Source organism: Haemorhous mexicanus, chromosome 5, assembly GCF_027477595.1.
Source record: "Haemorhous mexicanus isolate bHaeMex1 chromosome 5, bHaeMex1.pri, whole genome shotgun sequence".
Classification (NCBI taxonomy): domain Eukaryota; kingdom Metazoa; phylum Chordata; class Aves; order Passeriformes; family Fringillidae; genus Haemorhous; species Haemorhous mexicanus.
Window position 1 is genome coordinate 32,441,347 of NC_082345.1, and position 13,432 is coordinate 32,454,778.

At 37.8% G+C, this 13,432-nt stretch overlaps 1 protein-coding gene across 4 annotated transcripts in view; it reads left to right on the forward strand.

The window, feature by feature from the left end:
* Window positions 1-13,432, forward strand: part of EEA1 (early endosome antigen 1) — a 66,950-nt gene that overhangs the window by 39,149 nt on the left and 14,369 nt on the right. For all 4 annotated transcript variants that reach the window (XM_059846804.1, XM_059846805.1, XM_059846806.1 and 1 more), the window contains 8 exons: window positions 658-858; window positions 1,062-1,175; window positions 2,388-2,543; window positions 4,298-4,437; window positions 4,976-5,306; window positions 6,772-6,873; window positions 7,966-8,160; window positions 9,391-9,573. In XM_059846804.1, the coding sequence (XP_059702787.1) occupies window positions 658-858; window positions 1,062-1,175; window positions 2,388-2,543; window positions 4,298-4,437; window positions 4,976-5,306; window positions 6,772-6,873; window positions 7,966-8,160; window positions 9,391-9,573 (1,422 nt within the window). The remainder of the gene's footprint in view (window positions 1-657; window positions 859-1,061; window positions 1,176-2,387; window positions 2,544-4,297; window positions 4,438-4,975; window positions 5,307-6,771; window positions 6,874-7,965; window positions 8,161-9,390; window positions 9,574-13,432) is intronic.

Genomic DNA, 13,432 nt, shown 5'->3' on the forward strand with positions numbered 1-13,432 from the left:
TGGTTCTTTTCATTCATTCTCAGTTTTGAATCTTGTTTCCTTTTTTTCCCCCTATCTCATCAGATACGACACTAATCTTTTCTATACTATTCTGTTTCAATAAGACTTGTTTTAAAGATCTTACTATAAATTTCACACAACTTGTGTTTTGGTGACTTCCATGCTATCAGCATATGGATAGGAATTCCTAGGTATTTCATTTGTACATATGCCAATAATATGTACTTAAAAATAGTTATGTGTATAACTTTATATATGTATTTGTATATGTGTATACTTGTAAAAACCATAAATATAGTTATAACTATTTGTAAATAAATATTATATATACATTTGTTTCACTCATTTTAAAAAGAGGCTTGATTCCTGCTTTCAACACCAAAATTCAGTTTAGCCTGCATCTGTTGTCTCCTTAGTATTTTGTTTCTGTTACATTAAGGCCAAATTGACAGTTCTCTCTTCTGCTTCTATTTTCAGCTGGTAACCTATTTAAACTCTGGTGTTGTGAACAATATAGCTTTACTGTAATGGTTCAGGAAAAGAAATGTGATAGCACTGAGTCTCCAGAGCCATAATAAGACACACCAAAATTAAGTTTTTACTTCCTTGGACATGCTGTTCCAGCCTTCTCACTTTGGTTTTTTCTTTCCACTTCAGGTAACTCAGCTGACAGAAAAGCTGAAAAATCAATCAGAAAGTCATAAACAAGCCCAAGAGAATTTGCATGAACAAGTGCAGGAACAAAAGGCACACCTAAGAGCTGCTCAAGATCGTGTGCTTTCCCTAGAAACAAACATCACTGAACTAACCAGTCAGTTAAATGAAAGTAAAGAGAAAGTGTCACAACTTGATGTGCAGGTAACGGATCTCTGTATTTTATGGTGATGAAAAATTCTGGTTGTGATTTCCCATTTAGGAAAGGTGCGTTTATCTACAAGGAAATGCATACACTAGCACATGAATACTGCTGATTTTACTATTAGACTTACTGATGGCTATCAAAAAGTTAGAATGAGCTGTGGTAAAACGGATGTTTTAGTGAAGTACAATTTATCTTTCAGGTAAAAGCAAAGACTGAATTGCTACTTTCAGCAGAAGCATCAAAAGCTGCTCAGAGAGCAGATCTACAGAACCATCTGGACACTGCCCAGCATGCCCTGCAAGACAAACAACAGGTATTAAACGACACATAAGTGTTCTATGTTAGCTAAAAACTGCTTAAAAGCCTAAGAATAGTCTATTTACAGACTCAATGAACATAAGAATAAGCATTGGGAAATGATAATTTAGGCTATTTTAACCATGTGGTATGCATTCAATTGCTTTTGCTACTCCAGAGCAGGTATATTTCACAGTGCAAGGAATTTACTTGGGAGTCCACTCCTTGCTGTAGGGCTATTTTTCAGAATCTAACTCTCCTTAGGTATTCTGGAGGTATTATTCAATTCCTGTGTGTATGCTATGAAGAAAAGATTGTAGAACTCAGTTGAAACAAAAACTCCTAACTCTTACTGCTGACTCAGATAAATTTCCTATCAGCTGCTGATATTCAGAAATAATTCTCTGTGTGCTAGATGACATAAAAACTCAAAAGGCTGGTGATAAAATTACATGTTTTTTAATGTGTTTTAATCCTAGTGAAGCATTTTACCATCTGTTGAATCAAATATTTGCAAATACAAATCAGTGCTGCTGATTTATGGAAACATCCAGCAGATGCTAATATGCCACCATTTTGTAGCATGGGAATGTAATCAGTCACTGTAAATAGAAGACAACTTTTTGCACCATTTAATAATTAATTAATAACTAAATACATCAGCTTGGTTGGAGAACAGTGAACTTTGATGTAGCTGTCATTATAGTGGTTACTAGGTGAATGTGTTCATGTCTTTTGAGGAATTTATTTGTTTTGTATTGAACAAAATGTTTTGAAATCATCTCTGGTATGTGGGGAACTGAGCATTTCCATATTATTGGCTTTCCTCTTTGATGGCTGATTTCATGACAAAGAAAGGCGTCAAAAATTTTATCTCGGATTTTAATGTCATTTTCTAGTTACTGCTGTACTAACTTGAGGATCTAGCCCCTTTATTACCTACAGCTCCTCTTCCATTTACAACTTCAAACACCTTTGTTAACATTAGCCTGGAGCCTGTAAGGTTTGAGAGAATATTGAGGCTTTAAAATAATTTTTTTCAGTGAAACAGAGGGGATTTGTGCGTGTGTTTGTGTTTCTCCTTTCAATATCCTGCCCCTCAGAATAAAAAATAAACATTATTTCCCTTTTTAATTTGACCACATTAGATCATTTAAAGCATATATGACATTGGTAATTTTTGAAGTCACTTAAAAAGTAACAACCTTTGTATTTTTGTTTTACCCAGGAGTTAAATAAGGTCAGTGCTCAGTTGGATCAGGTTACAGCTAAGCTGAATGACAAGCAGGAATACTGTACTCAGCTGGAAGCCAGTCTTAAAGAGTACAAAGAAAAATGCCTTTCTTTAGAACAGAAAACTGAAGAACTAGAGGCACAACTTAAGGTTTGTATTGAACACAGTATCTGGACCTACAGAAACTGATCTCTGCTGTTAGGCAGCATGTGGTAAAAGCTGTGCTCAAATTAGGGGGGAAGGATTACATCAATATCACTCTTGTGGGTTTTCTTTCTCACTAATGTTTCCTGATTCACCATTTAGTCCTGTTCTCTTCTTCCATGCTAGTACATCATGTTAAATAGATAGGCCTATGACACTGCCACTGTTGTGTCATTTTCCTGGGTGTGTGTGCTTCTACCAACCTTTCTGCTACCTGGAAATTGTTATGTGAGAGAACATGAATGTATCGCAAAAGTAGAGTTTACAAGTTGAACTTGCACACTTGAAAAGTACTAGAAGGGAATATGTGTCACATTGGCTAGCCCTGCTTAACACTGCCTGTCTGGTTTAATTTATTTCTGAAGCCTTTCAGTAGGCTTTTTAGCAAGATTTATTTATCACTCTTTCATCCCTTAACTTGATCTGGAGTTTTGCATTCCATTTCTGAAATGAGTTTTTATTTTAAAGTCCACATAATTCTGGCAGAAGGTTTGCAGAACTTCTTGGTGTTTTGATATACTAGTATTTTCAGTTAAGGATATGGATTAGTCCTGGTACTTGAGAGCTTTAAATTTTAGGCTTTGACCTTTGTTCACTATTTAAAAAAAAAATCTTGGTAGTCAAAATTCATAACACACAAAAGCCTATGATTCAGGGTTCATGGGAGCAATGCAGAACTGGTTTTGCAGTGTTGTCTGTTCTGAGGGAGGTTAGTAGTCTTTTTGCTCAAGACTGAGTTGTGTATTTTTCCTAGCTTTTGTGCTCTGTAAAAGAGAATGAAGATTGTTTTCCCTGTATGAAATTTTAAATCTAGTGTTATTAAAAATAAAAGCTGTCATGCATTTCATTATCAGCATAATTATTCTGTTCTTTCATCTCGTCTTTTGGACACTGGGGTTTTCTTTGCCTACTTTGATTTGTGTTTTTAGTTTTCATTCTTTTGCTGAAGTTTCACAAGTAGCCAATGGACACAAATGCTTGGGAGAAATACAGAGCGTGCTGGTGTATGGTTTTATGGGGTTCCTGGTAGCTGAAGTGTGAAACTGAGCAGGGTTGTTGATGCTGTCAACAGGAATGCAAATCTATGTAAAATCTTGGCATCATCACCATTGTTTGAGGTTAGTCCAGTTGAATATGTGGCATTAAAAAAAAAATAGAAAACAAAAACCCCTCAGGAAATTTTTTGGAGAAACTTGGCCACTCTGTTTTGTGGCCTCTGTGTGAAAGCAGAAGTGCCTGTAAAACAGTCAGTATGTTGAAGAGTCTAAACAGTTCCCATTTGCTGAAGGCTCCTGTGTTCTTTATATTCCATGTGAGTGAAAAAGTAGCTTTGGAAAAAAACAGAAGAAAAACCACTGCCAGGCAAGCATAGAATTTCTTCACCACTTTAGTTTGTGTGTTTGATTCTGCTGTAAAGCTTTTTGTCTATTACTTTGCAATAAAATGCCTGCTTGGCCTTTTACGTAGAGATGCTTTTAGAATGTTTTACTGAAATAGTTCAGTTCTGGAAGGGCAGGTGATTAGCAGGAACTAAACAGTGAAAGATAAATTGCAAAGTAATGAAACAGATGATACATGAGAGTTGTGACTGCTTTCTGCTGTTAATGTTACTCACAGACTAGATGACTTTGCTTTTTATTGCTATTTTTATTTTGTTGGTTGTTTTCTGATGGCTCTATCTTTTTATTTTTCTCTCTCAGAAACTTGAAGGTGACATTCTTGATGCTAGAGCAAGTAAAGACCAAGCTCTTCAGGAGTTACAGCAACAGCGACATCAGAACAAAGAATTAGACCTCCGGACAGCAGAACTGAGTAAACAACTTGAAGCAGCAAGAGAAGCGTATGCATTTCCTGTGTTACAGTGCTTTTCAAAGTCAGACATAAAACTGGGGCACTTTGGACTAGAGTTGAAATTTTCTGCTTCTCTCCTGTGATTTCATAAGTCATAAATAAGTTCTGGGTCCCCTCTGCTACAAGAACTGTGTTGTATCCCCCCTGTTGTTTTTCACTCCATCTGCCCTGTTGTCTCACAGGAGTCACTGACTGCTGTGATTCACTACACTTCTTCATTTTATTCACTGTGCTTGTTGTCAGCTAAATGAATGAACAGTTTGATGTAGTGAGGTCCATCTTTAAATATCTATAGCTCTGTAACCTTTTTCAAATACAAATTTGCAATCTATGCATAAGCAGCAAAGGGTTAGTTTCATTAGAGTTGAGGAAGAGGGAACCATCTCAAAACTGGTTTCTGAAATTGCTGTTTTTTCTTAACTGGAGAGATCTAATGGCCATGGATGAAAGTAGAGACATTTAAGGATACAAAAGAACCTGTGAAAAAGAACTTAAAAAAATTATGTTTTATCCTTTTGTATTTGCAGGATGTCTAATGCTCAACTGGATTTGCAGAAGAAATCTGAGGCCCTTGACCAAGCAAACCAACAAATTTCAAAGCAGGAGGCAGAAAAGGCCAGTCTCAAACAAAACCTTGAGAAATCAAATCAAGATACAAGTAAACAGCTCAAGGAACTTGATTGTAAAATGCAAGCAGCCACATCAGAGCTGCAACAAGTGAAATTAGAGAAGGACACTCTATTAAAAGACCTTACAGATACCAAAGATAAGCTCTCAAAAAGCTCTGAGTCCTTCAAAAAAAGAAAGGAGGAATTAGAAAAAGAAATTAAAAAAGGAAAGGCAGCTATGGAAGAAATGGTTAGTAGATTCTTTAATTAGGCATTAAGTTTGGTGTATATACATTCTGATAAAATGACTTTGCTTTCTGTTTGAAAACACTATACATATGATGAAAATGCATGAATATTTAGTACCGTAAGGAAAACCAAATTGTGATTTTTAGTAGTTCATACCGGTTTCCCACCTTGAATTTTTGCCTAGATATTTACAGGAGTAAACATCAGTCATACCACATAACAGGATCTTTCCTTCTTGCTGCACGCCTTTAACATAATGAAGAAACTAAGTGGAGATGACAAGTGGTGAAACAGTTTGATGGCAAATGTGCCCCTTTTAAAAAATATATCAACTGTATTATAACAACACAGAGTTTTAGAACCTTTGCTAAAATGCTTTTGTATTGAAGAAGTTATTTTTCTGAGGCCATTTTAATTCCCTTTCTGAAGTCTTCGTATGTAGAACTTCCTGTGTGTTTGTCTGGACGTGCTGAAAAGCTGCATACTGCAGGCAGAGAGAGTAACATCATCTGTCATTTGGGGAGTGCCTAGCTTAAGGTATTATTGGAGTACTAGAACTATTTGAATTTCAGAAAGGTCTTACAGGTGACAGTATAACAAATACTTGACCACCAGAGCAACCTATTATGGTAAAGAAAGTAAAATTTTTCTAGGGTTAAGATACACCTTTTTCTTACCTCTTCTGCCTTGGTGATATGAATGGGCTCTATATGAATACAGTTGTTCTGACACCCTCATCTCAGACATGGCAAGGGGTGTCTTTCTCATACTCTCTCATCTTACATGTCACCTTTTTCCAGAACCTATTCAGAGCTGCTTTTAATCTGATCTAAAAAAAAAAAATCTGCTCCTAGTTAAAAAGAACATTCTTCTCTTATTCATTCACCTTTTGAAGGAAAGCTCTTTTGTTTGCTTTTCTTAGTTACTGCTGTTTAAAGATTTGTTTCTCCTAAAAACTTGAAGGATTTTCTCCCCAGTTTAGACTTCAAGGCAGTAGTCCAGATTCTGCTTCTAGTTCTGTAATCTTTTGGAGGCTCTCCACTGTCATAAATATGTAGTATTTGGACTTAACATATGGTTGCATATGCACGGAGGTCTGCAAATTTACTTGCTTGTGAGTTTTTGAACATGAGGGAATTTCAGATCCTGAGCGAGACCAATGAGCCTACTACTTCATCAAGAAGGAGAAGTGGTGCCAACCACAGCTTCAAACAGGGAGACTATTCCTAATCAGAAAAACTCTGGCACCTGGCTGAGTTTATTAGTACAGGACATCTAATGTGTGGCTTAGATTTGCCACTTAAAGTTTTGAGAGGTTTTGATCTGAAAGTGTCTGCAGTTGAGAAGGTAAGATTTTTCATTGAAAATGAAAGTGGTATTTTTTCAGGATTTGGAACTCCTGGAAAAATGCTCCATACACGGTCTTAGAAGCTAACAGGAATATTTCCTTGCCTTATGTTTTTCAGGAAAAATCTTGCCAAGAATTAAAACACCAACTTCAGGTACAAACAGAGTCTGTAGCTAAAGAGAGGAATGAATTGAAAAACTCACTGGAGAAAAAGGAGGGGGTAAGTTGTCCGCTTAGTTTCAAAAATCTAAAAAACAATAATAATAAATGTTTAAAAGATTGATTTTCAGTCTCACCTGCTGGGACTGATGAGAGATAAAGATATTTCAATTCTCAAATTGTAAATTATCTTTGGCACTGAAATAAGGTGATACTAAAACTTTCCTAGAGGGTAATGTGAAGCTTTAAAATACAGGTTTTAGTTGTAGTTTTCTGTGCTCCACATACTGTAGCAGGGGATTTTAGCCCTTCAGGTTTTTTCATTAGTGAAATGGTTATGTGGTATTACTGTGTCCTCAGGTTTTTTTTTTGTATTACCTTACAATAAAAGTTGTTACTTCATATCCTTAGATCTATTTTATTCTGAGGCTTATTCAGTATGTTCTCAGTGTAGCTGGCAGGACATTTTCAGATATCCTTCAAGGACTGAATTGCTTTTTCAAACTTGTGTAAGTCACTTGTGACTTCATAAGGACCAAATGTACTTCTTTTTCAAAGATGAGCATTCAGACCATGCAGTGCAGCTGGCAGCCTGAAGGACACATCTGCTTTCATGGATTTCTTTACCCAAGGCATCTTCTGTTCCCTAAAGGAATCAGAAAAGATTTGATCAGTGGACATAGTTTGATAGACTGTGATGGACAGTTACTGTCTGAAAGAGGTTTGGAGGTGTGCAGGTGTGATGGTAATTACTCTGTGACTATTGCTGCTGCTTCCCTGGCTCCCCACTCATTCAGCTGAAGTGCTGTGGTGCTCAGTGGAAAGTGCAGAAAGATGAGCTTGGTGTATGCTGCAGTTGGCAGCAGGAGAGCCCAAACCAAGGAGAGCCCAAACCAGTGCTGGTGTGAGAAGACTTGCCTGATCTTAATTTAGAATGCATAAAAAAGACTGCTGTTGATCTCTGGGTAGTAAATTTGGAATAACAGATTATTTTAATGTGTTATGGTAGTTCTTAAAATCTGCTTGCCAGTGTTCAACCACATAGCTATGAAACAGCAGTGGCACTGTGGGGTGGTCTGGTTCTGTGAACAGCATGTACAAAAACTGATTTAAATTTAAATTATATACAGTTACTTAATATTTTTGATTATAGATTTCTAAGCAGTTGTCTATAGACCTTGATTCAGCAAGAGCACAAGTACTGGAAATCCAGAGTCTTCTGAAGGAAAAAGAAAAAAGTGAGCAACATCTCCAGGGAAAGCTGAAAGAGTTAAAGGAATCTTTTGAGCAGAAGAAAAAACATAGTGAAACACTGCAAGCTGAATTAAAAACTGCCCTTTTAGAAAAGGTAAGACTGTCCTTTCTTACTTTTATAGGAAAATGAATGTAAATTCCTCTGATAAATATTGAAGCTTTTAGGTCAATAACTTTGTGATAAATTCTGTTTGCTGTAGTCTCTTTGGAAATGATAAGGTCAGGATGTGGAAGTGAGATCTTCAGATGCTGTTGGAGATAAAAACAACAACATCAACAGCAATAATGAAAAGAACCAGTGCTGAAATATGAATTCCATAGGAATTGAATTTTAAGAAAGGGAAAAAGTAACCTAGATTGAATGTTGGTTTTTTGCTTCAGGAGCAAAGCAAGAGCTGCCATTTTCTTATAAAGCAGTAGAATTTCATGAGAGTATTTTTGGACAAACTCTGCAGTGTTTTAAAATGTCCATGGCAGTTTTAAACTGAGTCTTCTCATATTATACCAAAATTATCTGAGTGACAGTATAAAACTCATAAACCATAATGGGAAGAGTTCAAATGTCTTACAACATTAGGGAATGTTGTGCTGCGTGCCATGCACTGTTAAATGTGGCTCCAGCTTTGGCTGCCCAATGATACATGTTCATATTTGTGCTTTAGACAGCCCGTGGAAACATTAAGTCTTGGTGTTGTGGTTCAACCCAGCCATCAGCTCAGCACCACAGAGCTGCTTGGTGCTTGGGAAGACAAACACCAGCACTCCAAACTCCCTCCCCTTTCTTCTTCTGCCAGCTCCAGAAGCTGGGCATGATGTCCTATGGTATGGAATTTCCCTTTGGTCAGTGGGATCAGCTGTCCTGGCTGTGCCCTCTCCAAACTCTTGTGCATCTCCAGATTTCTTGCTCATAGGGTGATGTGAGAAGCAGGAAAGGTCTTGGCTCTGTGGGAGCGCTGCTAAGCAGAAGCTAAAACATTCCTGTGACAACAACACTGTTCCCACCACAAATCCAAAACACAGCCCCCATACTAACTACTATGAAGAAAATTCTACCTCAGCCAAAACCAGCACATTTGGAAACATTATTCCAATTTTTATTGTTTAGTCTTAATGTATTTCACTTTGTGTTTTGTAGTGAATTCAATTTTGTTGTTAAATTAGGTATAAAATGTTACTGTAAAATCACAAATATCAAGTTACTGAACTGTTATTCCATAAGAAGAACAAAATTCTCTCCTTGCAGTAGAAATTCATTTTATTGAAATGCTTAAGCTAACTTTACTGTCTGTAACTTTAACTAAAACTTCCTATGCATATGTTTCAGGCAGAGCTGGAGAATAAACTACAACAGCAGTCTATTTTGTCAGCACAGGAGCTTAAAGCAGAGAAAGGCAAGCTAGCAGACTTACAGAAGGCCCATGATAAACATAAAGAAAACATGGAGAAGCTGCAGCTGGATCTTTATGGGAAGGAGTCTGAGCTGCTGGCAACCAGGCAAGACCTTAAGGTACTTGCAATCATTTTAATGTCATATGTGACTTAGCAGGTGTTAATATCTATCCATTTTGAAGATCAAGAAACAATGCAAGAACTATATAAGTGGGAAAAAAAAAATCTCTTCTGCTATATATAGAATTTAGTGCTGTTTAATCCCTTCCCCTGAGACAAAAGAATTCTGAAACTAATTTAAAGGCAAACACATTTGCCAGTTTACCTGAAATACCCTTGCATTTCTGCAGCAGCAAAGTGAAAGGTGATTTGGTTTCATATTCATTAGAATTATTTTTTAATGTTGCTTTTTCTTGTTATATACTGTAGCTTTCAACTAATTTAAATAGCATAGCTAATTAGGGCAAGGTCTGCCAGCATGTGAGTAACTCCTATCTTCCAGATGATTTAACTAGAGTATTCCTGGCTGATGGTAGATGTTAAGAGATGTCAAACTTATAGAAAAAGTCGGCTTATGGACCTACCTGGAACACTAGTGCCAGAATTTAGTCCTTGAAGTTTTTGCTATTCCTAACTAAAGTTACCTGGTTTTGTATTAGTGTGCAGTGCCTTTAAAGAGGTATTGCTGAGAGTTGAGCCAGTCAGCAAAGGTGTTTTTTGGCCCTTTTTTCTGGCCTTCTGCTTTGTGTCAGTACTAAGGCAATGCTTCAGTTAGTCCCAAGGACATCCTGTGCCACAGAGACTGAATGTCAGATTCAGGTTATTTTAAGAAACGGAGAAATACCTCCTTTACATATAGGCCACTGCAGTTTTATTAGACTTACTCCTCTGTAGTGATAAATTACCTGCCATGTTTCTCTGCAGCTTATTGAAGCTTCACATTCAGTGCACCATGCTTGAACTGCTACATTAAATTGTCGAGAATTTCTGCATGATTAACAAGCAGTGGTGGTTTAAGCATATTCTTTCTTTCAGTTTGTTACTATTGCACATATACATCTGTGAGTTTATTTCCTGCAATGCATTTAAATCACCTTTTGGTAATAGAGTGCCCTGTAGAAGCATTGGATGTGTTCAGTAACTTGGGGGTTTTTTGGTATAGTTTTCATTAAAGTATCACTTGATGCAAAATAGCTGTGAATAAGTATTGTTATTAAAGTATTTTGATGACCTCTAGTTCTGGCAAGTGTAAAATAGGACAGTAAGTGTCTCACATGTATTTAGACCCGATGGGGATGGTACCAAGAGGGAGGGAGAGCTCTATGCTAAAAGGTAAAATAAGGTGATGGCAGTGGGGAAACCAGATTTTTAAGGTGAGCAGTCTGGTATCTTGATCTATGATGTAAGTTTCTGTGGAGCCGAGAGAGCCTGAAGAAGATTTGGGTTCTGAAGTACTGAAGTGGTGTACCAGTTTGGAGGCTGTTTGCTTGATTTAAAAATTTTGTAAAAAACATATTAATTAGGATTAGTGAGGTCTGATTGATGCTACCTTTTCTTTTTTCTATTTTTTTTTGTTTTTCTGGAAGGGGGAAAAGGTGGGGAGTGGAACTTTAATCATGGCTGTGCTACCTCAGTACAGCATTAAACTAAAGAAGCAGTGATAACTTGTCTTAGAAGACCACAAAAGAAAAAAGCACATTCAGACAGCCTCAGAGGGAAAATGTTAGTCTTGAGAGATGAATATCAAAATGCCACTGAAGAACTGTATAGTAGAATTTCACAGCCTATTCAAAATCAGCCGTCTGCATGATATTTTGCCTTGTGCAAGTTACCTATTAAAAGTAGCTCATTTGAGCCAGAGCTGTGTGTTTTGTGTGAAGTTTGGAACCAAAGCTGATGGGCAGACTGAGCTTTAGATTGGCCTTAATCTTCTTAGTAGGCAGTGGTGGAAGTTTTTAGAACTTGTCCCTGTGTAGAGTCAGCTTGGGCGTCTGTCAGTGCAGGATTTTTAGCAGAGAGAGGAACTCCCTGCAGAGCTGGGTTGAGTCAGCACTGTCCGGAGCCCAGCATTGTCCAAAGAGGCATGGCCAGACCATGCCGTGCCCTCGCAGCAATGCTGGATTTAAATGGAAAACCGAGCCACGCTCGCGTGGTGTGGCACCACGCTGGTGCGGGGCCGAGCTTCCAGGCGTGCCCACGGAGGGTGCTCCGCTTCTGGGAGGGCGCGGCGGAGCTGGGCTGTGCACGGAGCACCATCTGCCGGCAGCTGTCGGGAAAGGCGCTGCTGGGACCGATGGCTGGGCTGCGGCTGCGGGGCGGGATGAGCCTGGCAAGGGGACCGAGCGCTCCGGGGCCGGCTCGCAGCTGCACACCCAGCGCTGCCTGAGCTGCCGGAGCGCAGCGCAGCCGGAGCCCGAGCTGCGCCTGAGCACAGCACCGAGCCATGGAGCTGTGGCCAGGTGCAAACCGTGCAGCTCTGAGCCTGCAGAGGGCACGGGACAAGTGTTGTCATAAAAAAAAAATTATATATATATATATATATATATATATATATATATATATATATATATATAAAATAAATAATAAAACCAGAAGTGGCAATATAGTTATAATTTTATGATACTATTTGCTGCAAATTTACTTTGGATTAAAAATGTCTCTAACAGTAACTTTCACATATGCTTTCATCTTTGTGACTGGAAAAAGAAATAGGATTTGAGTGTTTGTTAAAGCTGTAGTTTTTGATAAAAAAGGATATATACATAATTAAAAAAAGAGTACTAAACAATTTTTGTATATACACAAGAATCTGTGTGTGTATTCACACTTTTGTGTGTGTGTAAAAAAGGCATTTTTCATATAGAAGATTTAATAAAAATGTACAAACTGTTATTTTTGCCTTGATTTTGACTTAGTGCGAGAATACTTTCTGTAAATCTGATCTCCTGAGCTCTGCCAAATATTCTTGAGTTTTGGCATTTGTGCTTTTTGTAGTCAGTCCTGGTTTCTTCTGTGTTTTCAAAAGAATGTTTCTTTGTCTCCAGTGTTGGCATTGCTGTCAGCATATATTCAGTGAATGTTCTGGAACAAAATTCATACTTGCCAGACCTCAGTTGTATAAGTCAGAAGCCTAAGTTGCACACAGTCAGCCTAACTCTTTTTCTTAGGGAATGAAGAGAAATCAGGTTAGCATCCAATTTAAGGAATAATCTAATGTTGATCCTTGTGGACTGGGATCAGGGAGCACACAGACTCAAATGCTTGTTTGTGCACTTCATGTGGGTAGAATGAATCTGGATCTACCACCCTGCTAGGACCATTTTTGGGGCTGGCACTATGATTTGCACGGGCACAGCCCAAGCTGTAATGAATCAGACTGTAATTTTAAAATATATTTATTTATTTAAACTGTGTATCAGCCAGCCTAGCACTTCTCTTTACACAAATAAGTACTGATTGGCCTCTTTTGTTCAGTACCTGTTCCTTGTCTCAGCCTCAGTGTAGACACAGCGAGATGATCTGCACAGGGCAGACGCTTTGAGGCGTGGGTTGAGAGAGAAGTACCCACTGTGTGTGGGTGTCACTGTCCACTTCATCAAATTTCATCATCTGGTGTTAGCAAATTTGATGTAACCACATTTCTTCTACTGGAAACAAAACTGAATGAAAGTTGGGGCTTTACTACGATTCTTTCTAAAACTTCAGAGACTGTTGAAGATGTTATATGATGATGCTAGACTTCCTATCCTCCCTCAATGTTGGGAAAATAATGGTATTCCACTGCACAGAGAGTGAGATAATTTTGCTTTCTGAAATACCAACCCTACTGAAAACTTGAAACTGCAAAAGCATCTCATATTTTTTTACAAAAAATTCTGAGTCGGCACCTTTCAAAGAATTAAGTAGTAAACTCTAATATCTCAGAAAGCAAGTGAAGTAATTTGTCTGAAAATTGATTTTAAAGCTGGTGTGAGCTT